This window comes from Malania oleifera, chromosome 3 (genome assembly GCF_029873635.1).
Source record: "Malania oleifera isolate guangnan ecotype guangnan chromosome 3, ASM2987363v1, whole genome shotgun sequence".
Classification (NCBI taxonomy): domain Eukaryota; kingdom Viridiplantae; phylum Streptophyta; class Magnoliopsida; order Santalales; family Ximeniaceae; genus Malania; species Malania oleifera.
In genome coordinates, this window is record NC_080419.1 from 81130620 (window position 1) to 81145177 (window position 14558).

A 14558-nucleotide genomic window follows, 5' to 3' on the forward strand; every position below is an offset into this window, starting at 1 on the left:
GCGGGGACGTAGGCACAGTTGGCCGAAACCCAATAACATATCGTGTGTGCATTTAATTTTTTCGTAATTTATTTACCGCACGTGTATGTTATGTTGTGAATGTCGCGCATGATTTAATTTTCCCACGTTATATTTATATGCGTATTTGGAACTGCATAGACAAACCCATGTGTGCAAATACACTGCTGCTACATTAGCTAAACCTAAGAATAAATTTTAAAATTTCAATTCACCACCTATTGGGAATACACCAAAACTAATAAACGATGGCAACGTGACCTGCTTAGTGGGCTAGGAGCAACTAATGGCGGTAAAAATATTAAAAACATATTTGTTGGCGTAACCCTTAAAAGATAATGTCATATATGTGTCATTTACTTAGGATGGAAGCCAATGCTCATGTATTGGAAAACATCTCTCTGAGCCTTTGGGAGGTGAGAATCTAGGACAAAGGAGGGATGGATGCTAGAGTCATGCCAGGTCGAATATCTCACAAAATGGGAAGATGAATCATAGGACCCCCTTTTAAAGGATGGAGTTGGATTCCTCTCTATATATTAGGAGGTAAAAAAGACAAATGTAAGTTAATCCCAAAAACAACTAAGACTACGTGATCTCTATTTGTTTCACTAATTACCCTGTTAATTTGAGCATTTAAGAGGTTTTTTTTTAAAGAGGTGTCACTCCCTCGCTCACTTTGTGTAGGTGTTAGGCCATCTAAAGGGCATTAAAATCGATATTTAGAGATTGCAATCCTACATATCAATCATTAGTATGACCAACCACTTTTTTCTCCAAAACAATCGATCATATCTTTTGCAATGGGGATGAGTGCATGAGCTTAGTAGGGGAAGATTAGTATAGACATAAGTTCGGTTTGATGTACAGTTGATAGTGTGGAAGAAGTTGGGAAAAAGGTTGGAGCCCCTTGTTAATTAATTTTTTTTCATTAACTAACTACTTGCTGATTTTTATTTTATTTTTTAATTGATACTAATGATTTAAAAAAAATTATTTAATTGGTCGAAACTTGCCCTAGTTGTAGCGTTTTTGTGGAAAAATGAGAGGGAGAAATCGGAGAAAAATATTTTGCTGAACCGGACAGAACACAGCCTTTTATTGTACGCGCGGTCCCGCTCGAGGGCCCCAGCCCAAAGTCGAAAAATTCACGCATCGCTCCCAAAGTGCATCTGCAGTCTAAACTTCTTCTTGGCGGTCATCTTTCGGATTTAAACTCATGTGCGACGCCGTGTTCGAGCCCGGGAGCCTCCCGGAACTCCGCAAGGCGCAAATAGCCGCGGCCTAGGGTTCGTGCATAGCCCCACACTCTGCGCCGATCATGGCGTCTGGTTCTCCTCGGGGGCGTATTGATCAGGTGTTGTTCATCTCCCATCTCTCTCTCTCTCTCTCTCTGCCTTTCAAAACCCTGGATTACGTTCGCTCTGTAGCTTTCACTTCGCATGCACGCCCCCTCCTTTCTCTAAACCATTTTACATTCCTGTTGTCCCTGCGATTATGAACCATGAATTGATTTTTTCTGGTGTCGCAAGCAACGGAGTTCCCGAAATTAGATTTTCTTTTTCTTTTAGTGGAAAGATAATTTCTTAAATAAAAATGAAGGCGTTCATTTATGACCTTAATTCATTGCTTGGTTTTGCCATTTGTTTCTCTTTGCTCAGTTTTTTGGAGCCAAGAAAAGGAAGGCTCAATCGCCTGGATTGAAGTCGGGCAGAGGAGAGAAAGATGCAAGAACCGCAGTGGAAGTGTCTCCGAGAGCCAAAGGTACTTTGGATAACTATTTGGTGGCATCCCAAGACGATGAACGCACATTAAAGCCTTCGCATGCAGGCCATGGTCCGTCGACTACGCAAGATACCGTCAAAAGAAATTTGGCATCGGAGATTAATTTGTCCAAATACGTCGATCAACATGCCCCATTATTGGCCCAAGGGAGTTGTCAAACCTTTGAGTTATCAGGTGAGGCTCAAAAGGAATCATGCCGATACAAGGCTAGTGATCTTTCAGTTGAAGGTACCAGTAAAGGTTGCTCTCTTTCTGCGCAGGGTGCAGAAAACTCTGAACTAAAGCAATTTGCAGCAGACTTTTTATCGTTATATTGTAGGTAGTGCCCCTCATTAATAAAATTTGATTTAAATAAAAAATTTAACGTCTTTGATCGTCATTACAATTACACTTTCTTCATAAGTGGCATGATTTTGTTTCTGACGATTGAAGTAAGGTTTTTTTTTTTTTTTTGGCTATATTATTGTGTGTCCTCTTATATGCAGTGAACTTCAAACAAGCCAAAGTTCACGTAAGGGAAATGATAGCCAATCAGTGTTAGTTGATGATATGACATCCAACAGCAGACATTGTATTTCTGACCATGATCAGTTTAAGATCGAAGGAGTAATCACTTGCCCTAAGGAGAATATTCCTGAAGGAATACGGTCTGGTTTCATAGTTGAAACTGGAAAAGCAGTTTTCAGCTGTTCTAGAGAGGTAATTTTAAGTTAAAACACTTTAACCTATAATCTGACTCTTTTAATTTGGATGTGTAGTTTGTTTATTTTATTTTATTTTTATTTGTTTATTTTATTTTATTTTTAAAGGTTATGGTGGGGAGCAATGTCATTGAGCATCAAGCAAGCTTGAGAAAATGCAATAACATGCCTAACTCCACTGTTAACATGATTGAATGCCATACACCTGCATCATTGAATGTTAATGCCCATGCTAGTGAAACACCCAAGTCAATGCGTGGAAGCTCCATATTTTCACCCGGAGAAGCATTTTGGAATGAAGCAATTCAAGTTGCCGATGGTTTATTAGGTCCAACAGATGATTTTTGTGTTCTAAGTTCGGAAAAATTCAACACTGCAAAGATCCAATATGAGCGAAATAACTCGCACAATTTGAGATGTGGAAGTTGTGATAATAATACAAAAGAACTGCAAGATGAAGGTGAGAGCAGAATCCTGCATATGGAAATGGTTGCTTCCTCAAAGTCATTGGGGAAGCATGGGAAAACTTCAGGCGTGGAAGCGTCACCACTGCCTGTGAAGCATTTTGACTTCTCATTAGATGACAAAAGCTTTGATCAAAATACTCCATATGAGTGTTCTGCAGATGAGACGAAAGCAATGAGAGATAGAGGCAATAAGCAAATTGAATGTGGTTCTGTAAATCATAAAGGTTTATGGGTGGCTGACCACCTGACTAGTGGGAATGCTCAGATGAATGGTGAACATAAAGTAAAAGATATGCCTTCTATTCATGCTGTGACTAAAAGGGAAAAAGTGCATGTATTGAGGGAAGACAGTGGTAGCATCACACCCGATGCCCCGGGTATGGAAAACAGGAATGTCATTGCTAGTCATGCATATAATGAAGCGAGCACTCCCTCAAGTTTTCCTCCACCAAGAGACCGTCTAGACCTTAGCAATTGGCTTCCTTCTGAAGTATGCAGTATATATAGAAAGAGTGGAATTTCAAAACTGTATCCTTGGCAGGTATTGAACTTTTGAATGAAACTTGCTGTGTAAACCTTGTTATTTTGTGAATGGATTATGTACATCAATGTCTACGGTTACTTGAGGTAATCAGCCATGCCTCTCACTTGCTTGGCTTTGTCCGGGTCTTGTCTAGTTAGGCTCTATGGGTTTTGGTTTCAGGATTTAAATTCCTGTGGGATTCATGGCAGGTTTAGGATCAGGCATGCTCTTTTTGTTTAATGTTATTCTTAATCTTTTACTAGTTATCTTATGCAAAATGATCCTTAGACATTTGCACTTTTAGTTTTTCCAGTCAACCTGTTTTTGATGGTCAACCTGCCACACTTTTTCCAAATTAGATGAGATTAGGCCATAATAGTCAGGTTAAGGGCAAAGTTGGGTTGAAATCCCTTAATTGGTTCTTCGGTAGTTCTCTTCTGAATTATTTTTACTTCTATCCACGGAAGGAATGTCTTAGAAAGAAATTTATTGACCGTGTTAATTTGATCTAGGCTACACTTTAATCTTTTGCTTTAATCTTTTTTGGTAAAAAATTGCATACTGTTATTAGATGCCCATGACTTTAACTGATATTTGTTTGATAAAATATTCATGCACTTTTTCAGAGGTATGCATCTATACATCTTCTATGAGAACTGAAGCTTATGTGGAAAATTTTCCAATCTCATATATTGAATATAATTGAGCAAGATGTATTAATTTTCTTAGCATGGTGTTTTTACATTCTGTCCTCTTTTTCTAATGAGATTTACTCACATTTTCTGTGCAAAATATGATTTGTTTTGAGTATTTGGGGTTTTATTGCCATTCTTCCATTTCCTTTGTCATCAAGCTGATTAATGGGGTGGTCATTCTCTTGAATTTTATTTGTCGGTAAAGTAGTTGATTTAGATATGGCTTCTGCCTTTATTTTAATTTTTGCTACATATCTATTTTCATTATATTCTGCTTTGAGGTAATACTTACCTTTTTTTTTTTACTTTATTTTTCTTTATTTTTGTTTTTGTTTTCTTCAATCTTTATTTTTTTTATTTGTTTCTTTTTTTTTTGTTTGTGGGTGATCCAAGTATGTCGTTGCCATTTTATGGCTTCATATATTAGTATCACAGAAATATTGTTGTTGTGTTTTGTGGTTTTGAATATGTTATCCTCTTTAGATTAATGCACTAAGAATGCAAAATTTCCATTTTACAGGTTGACTGCCTCCAGGTTGATGGTGTCTTACATAGAAGGAATCTTGTATACTGTGCATCTACTAGGTACTCTCATTAATAAAGTTGAAATTCATGTCAAATTTATTATAAGTTTGATGTTTTCAGTATCTGATACTATGTTTCCATGTAGAATATTCTGACATCAGTTTCAAATTGAGTGAAAAGACATTCTAGGAAGAGAGTATATTGAAAAACTGAGATAAGAAAGAAAAGTTTATTCCTTTGTCTTTAGATTAGTACTGTGTTTGGTTTCCCTGGGTTGGGTGGGGAGTGGAATCACCATTCCGTATTCGGTGTTTGGAATGGCATGCGTCCCCAAGGGACTGCCTTTTCCTTTAGTTGTTCCTATTCCTTAGGGGATAAAACTTGCATGGCGGGATGATCTCACATTCTTTATGACAGAAAGTGGGAACTTATTGAGTGGGGTACCCTCAATGTCACCATCACTATGTGGCCCCTAAAAGAACCAGATTATTTTTGTCTGAATTGTGGATTTCCATCACTCCAAATTTTCTCTTCATGGCCCTAAAAAGATTTTAGAATCTATTTTTCTGTTATACCAGAGAAAGGAATTTCCAAATATGTTTTCATTCTGCATCTCTCCCCAAATTTTATCATGCAGAGTTACATGTGATACCAAATAGATTATGCTTGGTTCACACAATGAAATATGGTGGGAATGGAATACAGATATAATAATTTATCAAAAAGTCACTTATGCAAAAATTTGTGTAGTTCCATTCAACATAGAGTATGATATGGATGGGCATCCCCATGATGAAATATGGGAATAGTCATTTATCTATCCATCTAATGGATTAATAATTATTTTTGCAAGATCATTTGTTTTATTAATGAGAGCAGATTCTCTATTGTAAGCTATTTGAATTCCTTGACAATGACCATTTCATTCTCAGCCTATTTAATTCTGCAAATTAAAAGTAACCTTACTCTCTTGTATTCAATGATGCTTGTCCATTCTACCTTTTCCATTTTATACTTCTTCATCCGCTGGTTTTTAAAATTCTGAAATTACTATATGCTTTGAAGCCATCTCTAAATATAGTCTGCTGAAAGAAACTGAAAAAAATTGTTCTTGGTGGTTCACTTCATCGCCTTCTTCTCATTTAGGTTGTTGTAGATTGTGGGAATAAATATTTTGCCACTGAAGCCAATGCATAAGACTGTTAAGGACAATGTCTTGAGCAAACTTATCATGGTATGGGGCTTGTAACTATTTACTCAGCAAATCCTTGCTTAGGCATTAAATAATTTTTTTTTCTGTTACGCTTCTTGTTCAACTAGAAGTTTTTGCTTCTGGATTGCTATATATATATATATATATATATATATATTTATTTATATTTAATTTGAGCAATCTGAACACAATTCAATTGTATTTGTCGTATATTACAGGCTTTCTGTTGTAGCTGCAATGTCCTTGGCCCTTGTATAGTACAGAAAACGTTGATTTTGTCACTGTTGACTCTTTCTGTGTTTACAAGGAATATACAGTTGCTTATTTTTGTTTCTTTCATTGCAGTGCTGGTAAAAGTTTTGTTGCTGAAATTTTAATGCTGCGGCGAGTCTTGTCAACTGGAAAAATGGCACTACTTGTTCTTCCATATGTATCCATCTGCACAGAAAAGGTGCTTTATTATTTATTCTCTTGAAAACTAAAAAGTTTCTATTCTGTATGTCTCTGCATGCATGACTTACATACCTCTGAGGTGGGTTCAATGGTCAAGGGCAATTGGGAAACACAGATACTGAAATCAATCTTCTCACTCACTCCTTACAAAAGGTCCGTGCCCAATGGTCTAGAAAAGGTTCAAGATTTTCCCATAGTTGTGGACTGGAGTTTGCATATATTCAGGGGACTAGTGGGGCTGAAGATCTAGGCGTTTTTGTTGCCAAAAAAAAAATATCTGTATGTATGAATGCTACGTATGCATGTATATTTATTTCATCTACTTACTTGGTGCAGGCAGAGCACCTTGAGATACTTCTGGAACCAATAGGGAAGCATGTTCGTAGCTATTATGGAAATCAAGGGGGTGGAACACTACCTAAAGATACTTCTGTAGTTGTCTGCACAATAGAGAAGGCAAACTCTTTAATTAATAGATTGTTGGAAGAGGGTCGTCTCTCAGAAATTGGAATCATTGTGATAGATGAATTGCACATGGTATTTATCTTCTAGTCATCTATGTTGTTTTTTTTGGTGGGTTTCTATATATTTTCCCTTTTGCTCCTTAAATTATCTTATATCTCTTTCTTAGGCTTATGAATTTGGATTCATTTCATTGGCCTGCATGCTTAACATTTATTGATTCTAGACAGGTTGGTGATCAGAGTAGAGGTTATCTTTTAGAATTAATGTTGACAAAGCTTCGTTATGCAACTGGTGAAGGCAATGCTGATTCATATAGTGGAGAAAGTTCAGGTACAAGCAGTGGTAAGACTGACCCTGCCCAAGGTTTACAAATTGTTGGAATGAGTGCAACCATGCCAAATGTGCAAGCTGTTGCTGACTGGCTTCAAGTAAGTATAGATAAAAGATCACTGCATGTTCTTGCCAAGTAAATATATAAGTTTTGGAAAAGACTTGCAAATGTCACCAGCGTCTACTTGATAAAGAGTGAGGATATTGATGTCTGCAACCCTCATATCATTTTAATATAGGAAAAGACACTGAACTGCCCTAAGGTTTGATGAAAAGACGAGGACCTCCATGAGATTTCAAAAATCGCAGGGACCTCCTATGAGGTTGGGAAAAAGACACTGACCTACCTTGAGGGTTCAAAAATTCCACAGGCTTCCCTGAAGGTTTGCCTAAAAGATGCAGACCTCCCTTATCTCTGGAAAATATAGAGGGGTATAAGTGTCCCAAAAATCAATGTCAAGGAGGTTTGTGATTTTTGGAACCTTAAGGGAGGTCTGCGTCTTTTTGTCAAACTTTAGGGGAGGTCTGTAAAATTTTTGAAATATCTAGGAAGGTCCATGGCTTTTTATCAAACCTCGGGGGAGGTTGGTGTCTTTTGCCCATTTCTCGAAACAAAATTTGATGCCTTTTGCTTCTTACTTTCTGGGAGCACAAAATGTCTGGCCTCTGGACTTGCTGTTGAGAATGATGGGTAAAATGGTTGGGCTGATCAAATGTTGAATGCCTTTCCATTAGACCCCAGTAAAATTGGCGCCAAAAACTACGAAGGGGCAATAAAGGGCGTGCAATGCTGCTACAGAAGTGAGACCCAATGATCCATCAGCCTCGACAATATACTTGTCTTATTGTCTGAGAAGATGTTATTGGTTAATTTCAAATATGTGGTGTTAGTGTAAGGTTTGCATTCTTAGTTGTGATTCTGTTGTAGGATTTATTTTTAATCTGTTGGAATCCTCTGGGTTACTTTTATCCTACTTTATATGGGCTGGACTGTTCCTTCTTGTGTATGTGAAAATTATTTTACTTAATTTACATTAATTTGAATGCAGGCAGCATTATACCAAACAGATTTCCGACCTGTGCCATTAGAAGAATACATTAAAGTTGGTAATGTCATTTATAACAAAAGAATGGAAATTGTTAGGACAATCTCTAAAGCAGCTGATCTTGGTGGTAAAGATCCCGATCACATTGTGGAACTGTGCAATGAAGTAGGGACTCTTTGCTTTCTGTTATGAATGTAGCTCTGCTTGACATTGAAATTATATCAATTATGACTAGTGAACTGCAGGTTGTTCAAGATGGCCATTCAGTTCTACTCTTTTGCCCTAGTCGAAAAGGATGTGAATCAACTGCAAGACATATTTCGAGATTCCTGACCAAATTTTCTGTCAATATGCGTGAGGATAAGTGTGAGTTTATTGATACCAATTCAGCTATAGATGCCTTAAGAAAGTGTCCTGCGGGATTGGATCCTATATTAGAAGAAACTCTTTCTTGTGGTGTTGCCTATCACCATGCCGGCCTCACGGTATGAATTTTTCGTCTATATCTTCTGGTACCATCATGTCTTGCTGGTTTAGTAATTAAATCTTCTGGCTTGAGTGCATATAGGACCTTTTTAGTTTCTTAATATCTTATTCTAATTTATACTGTGGTTGCAGTTTGTTCTTCGTGTGCATGGATTTATTCACGTGTGGTTTTATTCTATATCAAATTCAACTTTGCTCCTAGGAGTTTGCCTATTTGTTTGATGTATATGAGCCACGCATATTATTTTTTCTTTCTGATTTAATATTTATGAGCAACTGAACTTTTAAAAGGTTCTTTTTTTATATATTTAATTTTAAATGTAACACAGGTTGAGGAAAGAGAGATTGTTGAGACATGCTATCGCAAAGGACTTGTACGTGTCTTGACTGCTACATCTACCTTAGCTGCTGGGGTTAATTTGCCTGCAAGGAGGGTCATTTTCAGACAACCCAGAATTGGTCGTGATTTTATTGATGGTACAAGGTACAAACAAATGGCTGGTCGGGCTGGTCGAACTGGAATAGATACAAAAGGGGAAAGTGTGAGTGTTTCTGTTCTGTCTATAACTCAAATCTTCTTTATTCTGTCTGATTTAATTGTTTCCTTGACACATATGTTCATCCGTCAATAGTTATTTGGTAGCTGTTTTGTACCAGTTTGAATAACTCTTTGTTTTGTTGCTTCCATTTGACTCTCTTGCTCTCTCTCTATCAATCCTATTTGAGGTTGGCATTTCTCTGGTTTTTATTTATTTAACATTTATCTAGAATGTTTCACTTAAACAGGTACTAGTTTGCAAACCAGAAGAGCTAAAAAGAATTATTGGGCTTCTTAACGAGAGCTGTCCGTTGTTGCTTTCTTGTCTCTCTGAAGATAAGAATGGAATGACTCATGCTATCTTAGAAGTCGTGGCTGGAGGAATTGTTCAAACTGCAAATGATATTCATCGATATGTTAGGTGCACCCTTCTCAATTCTACAAAGCCATTCCAAGATGTAGTCAAATCAGCACAAGATTCTCTTCGATGGTTATGCCATAGAAAATTTCTTGAATGGAATGAAGATACCAAGTTATACAGCACCACACCTCTTGGACGTGCAGCCTTTGGGAGTTCTCTTTCCCCGGAGGAATCACTAGTAAATTTTTACAGTTTTTTTTTGTGTATTTTTAAATTTCCTTCTCTCTCTCCCTCTCTATATAATAAATTTACTATTTGATATTAGTGCATGCTACTCAATCATTATTTTTAATTTCTTTGCTTGTTTTTCTTATTCTTGATTCAAACAAAATATCATTGCAAGGGATTTTAAAATTTCATGAGAAATTAAACTTACAGCAACATTTTATTAAACCATTTATGTCCAAATTATCTTTATTTGTATAAGAAATAATGTTTAGTTGATTTATGAATTTCATTTGTATTAACTGAATATGTTTACTACAAACTATGTTACAAATATGTTTAATAATCATATTATCTATGCTATATATAAAAGTATAAGTAGTGTAAATCATTTAGTGGACAGGAATATCTTTATTTTTCAAAAGAAAGACTAAGAAATCCTAAAAGATGTAATTGTAAATTAGTTTGTGGACAGAAGTATCTTTATTTTAAGAAGTAAATTTTTATAAGACCAACATTCTTAAAAAAAGGAAATTTCTATACTATATATATGTATGGAAATTGACAATTTTTATCTCTCAAAAGTAAGGCCAAATAATCTTAAAAGAAGTAATTCTAAAAGTTAACGTTTAAACTAAAAGAAAAAATCTTCCATTTATGTCTAAAAGTTAATGTTTGAACTTAAAGAAAAATCTTCCATTTAGTTGAAAAATAAAACAAACTAACATTATATATTGATATCTATATCTATATCTATATCTATATCTATACTATAATAAATTAATAAAAGTATGAATAAAGTAAATCCTTTGTAGCAAAAATATCTTATTTTTTAAAATAAATACAAAACATTTCTAAAAGAAAATAAATTCAATCAAAATTAGATAAAATTACATTTGTAAATCCATATATTTTATTTTGAATAGGTCAAGATTTGGACCTAAAAAACTGATATAAATGTTAAATAAAATGTACATGCCAAAGTAAATTAGGTAAATTCATTCGATGTCTTCTAGAATTATTGTAAAGTGTCTAAGATCATTTAGATAAATAATGGTCTAAAAGATAAATTTTAGAAATGGAACTGTAGACCTAGAAGTACCCTCCAAAAAAAAAAAATTAAATTTATTAAATTTTTTTTAAAACTCATTAATTGATCATTAAATAAACAAAAAATAACAATAAATAAGATTTTAGGTAGCAATCACCATTTAAAAATTGTAATAAAGTTATTAATATATTTGGGGGAAGAAGTCATATATTAAGGTTTCTATAAAATAAAAAATAATGAAAGATCTGCTTATTAATTTTTTTTATCTATAATGTTATGAAAATATTAAAATTTAATATTTATCATAATTTTAGCTAGAGTATTTGTGTCATATCGTATCTTATATTTTTTAAGGTTTTTCATGTCCCTATATTTACATGGTATTGTAACAGCATCTCATGTCGATGTTTGTTTTTATGATTTTTAAATAAAGTATTAAATTTTATAAATAACTTTCAACATTCACACTTTAATATTTGTAAAGTAAATTACGACATATATGTTATTAAATCTTTTTGAAAATATATCTAAAATTTTTTATTACATACAATGAGGTGCAATGCATGTGATTGTGATGTATTGACTAGTACTACTAAATGTGTCATGTTCTTGCTCATGATTGCATGTAAATAATATTATGTAAAATATATTTTTTATTCTTAATTTAGTTTAGTATTAATGATATATTCTCATAATTTAATTTATAAAAATTAAAAATTGATATCTAAAGTTATTTATAGAAGATTATGTTTTTCTTGATAGGAATGCTCTATTTAAGATCACACGAAATGTAAAATTTAATATTTATATATCATTATAGATGAGAAATTTAATAAATAATATTTTTATTATTTTTTATCTTATAAAAAATTTTAATATATTACTTCTTCTAATGAAATTATTAGTAAGTTTATTTCAAATTTTAAATTGTGCTTCGATACCTAAAATATTTATAATTATTATTTTTGTTTATTTGACGATCAATTCACGAGTTTTTTTTGTATATTTCAAATAAATTATTTGGGAGAACTTCTAGGTCTATGATTTTATTTTAAAATTTAATTTCCAGAAGAATATTATTATCTATTTTTTAATTCTTCAAATAATTTTAGACAACGTCAGAAGAATTTACATATATAATTATGAGTTATATTTTTATTTTGGTTACGTTTGGTCTGCAGAATTCCTGTTCCCAAGATTAGATTAGTTTTAGTAGGTTGATTACAATTAAATATACAATAAATTATGTTGTTACTATAAGACAAATAACAATGTGAAATATTTTATGAGTCCATAATAAGGAATAGACAAGGGCTAACTATTCCCAAATCATCATGGGAATGTCTATTCTTTTCTTATTACATGTTGAATGAAATAGTTACGAATATATAAGGAATAACTATTCCCTTAATTCCAAAAATTTAAACTATATTCCATGTTATTCCAATGAATAGCTATTTTGCCGAACGAAACAAGCTGTTAGTATTTATAATACTATTAAATGAACTTATACTAAATTGAATTTTCTAACTATAATTCTATCTTATTTTTCTTGAATTTTGTTTTTGTAGAAATATTTTGTTAATTTTTAAAAGATAACAATAGTTTTTGTTGCAAATTGATTTACACTATTCATATATATACTGCTAGTTTGTTTTTTTTAGCCAAATGATTGTTTTTTGGGTTCAAACATTTAACTTATCTAAAATATATTTGATAAATATAATATTATCTAATTTTGGTTAATCTTTATGAATATGTGTTTTGAAACCCAAGTCTGTTGGGTAGGGAGTAGGGTTTTGCTGAGTTGGACTAAATTATTATTTTTTGTTTGGTTTTTGCTAGATTGTGCTGGATGATCTTTCAAGAGCCAGAGAAGGTTTTGTGCTTGCGTCTGATCTTCACTTGGTTTACCTAGTAACTCCCATTAATGTTGACATGGAACCAGATTGGGAGTTATATTATGAAAGGTTTGTGGGTTTGTCTGCCATTGATCAGGTAAATTCCTAATCATGCATTGCTACGCTTTTGATTCTTTAGAGTTCATTTGCAGTTCTTAGAGTGAGTAGGTAACTTGCACATGTGAATGGTTTTGAGCATTTTTCCTTTGGCTTATTTTGGAACATTCTGGGCGTTGAATGCAATATATGAAATGCAAAAAATACTTGATAAGTTTAAGTTTGTAATGATTGTCACCTATGTATAAGTAATCTATTGAGCCACACTTTAAGTTTTATGCCATTTTCCATTTTCCTTGCCAAGAGGTTTTTGAATTTTCGTTATTTCTCTATTTTTGAAGCTCTATTTGCATTTATCTGAATAATTCATTAATCATTTAGGCTAATTAATAAACTAAAATTGATATTTAATATAATTTTGTAATTTTATAGTTTTTAAAACTATTTATATTAATATTTTAATATTTATTGTTATTTTTTATGAATATTGCATTTGAAGTGCCCAATTTAGAGGGCTTCTTGAAAGGTTTGAGATGTTGCACCTTGGGTGATTTCTTAAGCTTACCTTGTTTCAAAATTTTGAATTTGGTTTATGGTGTGTTATACTGTTATTGTAGTTTGGTAACATTTGCAGCTTAATAATGGAAAATTTACTTAGTTTTTTTTGGATATATGCCCATGTTTTGTTACCAATTTTTGTAGATTGATATCATAGGTTCATAGGCTAGTTTAGTTTTTTGATCTGCCTTTTAATCTGATTAATTTTGGTGTACTATGGATATTTTTCTGTCCTTTCCTTCATGTTTTCCAAGTTCCAACTGAAAGTTTAGAGTTGAATTCGAAATCAAATAGCCATCAATTGGTGGGCGTATCGTTGATGTCACGCAAGATCCTCCAAGAACCTCTTGACCCTCCTCTGCCTCAGTACCTGCCTGTTGATTGCACATGCTGTTGCCTTCCACAATGCTGTGAAGAGGTCGTTCTATCGACCTAGACATCTTCGCCATTTGCTGGCAGGAAAACCACTGATCTTGGCAGCGACAATGAGGACTCGATATTATCCTCTTGTTGCTTCCACTACAGCACCCATTTGTGGGCAGTCTCTGTAGAGAGATGGCAACAATTCTTTGAATATGGTCAACTGAACACCTAAACAAATATTCTTGAAGGGAATGTTGATTCTTCTTTCATCAAAGAACGCATCCTCAAGGGCTGCAGTTTCTGTAACTGAAAAATTTAGACTACTTCAGAAATTTACCTGCAAAATTTTTGGTCGCGATTCCAGTTTCTTGATTTCTTTTGATGTTTCATCAATGTTCTTGTATGAGTTTTCGTTTGGGTTTGGCTGTCGTTCGCCGTAAAAGCAGAGAAATTTGACATCTTGGACTCTGCCTGCCGCCCTCTGTTCTCTTCCTTCTCTCCATAGTTCTGGTGTACTTCAAGGTGGTTTCTTTTACAAGTGTCTTTGTTATCTTGCAGAGCTTCTCTCTCTCTCTCTCCTCTCTTCTTTTCTTCATCATCCGACTTGTCTAATATGAAATCTTGAGTTACATACTCCCACTTCCTAAATTTTATTTTCTTGGAAGTACAGAAATCAAATCCTCATTTTTTTTTTTTTGGCATTTACGTATCTTCGTCTCTCTAGAAACGTTAAATTTAGAGTTCTTCCAAAGGATTGAGTTTATAGAATTTCGATCTAAAATACGTAAGATTGCACA

General features: G+C 33.8%; 1 protein-coding gene across 6 annotated transcripts in view; it reads left to right on the forward strand.

The window, feature by feature from the left end:
* Positions 1 to 1171: 1171 nt before the first annotated feature.
* The window catches only part of LOC131150592 (helicase and polymerase-containing protein TEBICHI), a 42970-nt gene continuing 29583 nt past the window's right edge, over positions 1172 to 14558 (forward strand). For all 6 annotated transcript variants that reach the window (XM_058101409.1, XM_058101411.1, XM_058101412.1 and 3 more), the window contains exons 1-13: positions 1172 to 1375; positions 1680 to 2122; positions 2289 to 2502; positions 2613 to 3512; positions 4710 to 4774; positions 6273 to 6378; positions 6717 to 6917; positions 7073 to 7273; positions 8225 to 8386; positions 8467 to 8706; positions 9037 to 9249; positions 9494 to 9844; positions 12728 to 12880. In XM_058101409.1, coding sequence (XP_057957392.1) covers positions 1340 to 1375; positions 1680 to 2122; positions 2289 to 2502; positions 2613 to 3512; positions 4710 to 4774; positions 6273 to 6378; positions 6717 to 6917; positions 7073 to 7273; positions 8225 to 8386; positions 8467 to 8706; positions 9037 to 9249; positions 9494 to 9844; positions 12728 to 12880 — 3285 coding nt within the window. In that variant the 5' untranslated portion in view covers positions 1172 to 1339. The remainder of the gene's footprint in view (positions 1376 to 1679; positions 2123 to 2288; positions 2503 to 2612; positions 3513 to 4709; positions 4775 to 6272; positions 6379 to 6716; positions 6918 to 7072; positions 7274 to 8224; positions 8387 to 8466; positions 8707 to 9036; positions 9250 to 9493; positions 9845 to 12727; positions 12881 to 14558) is intronic.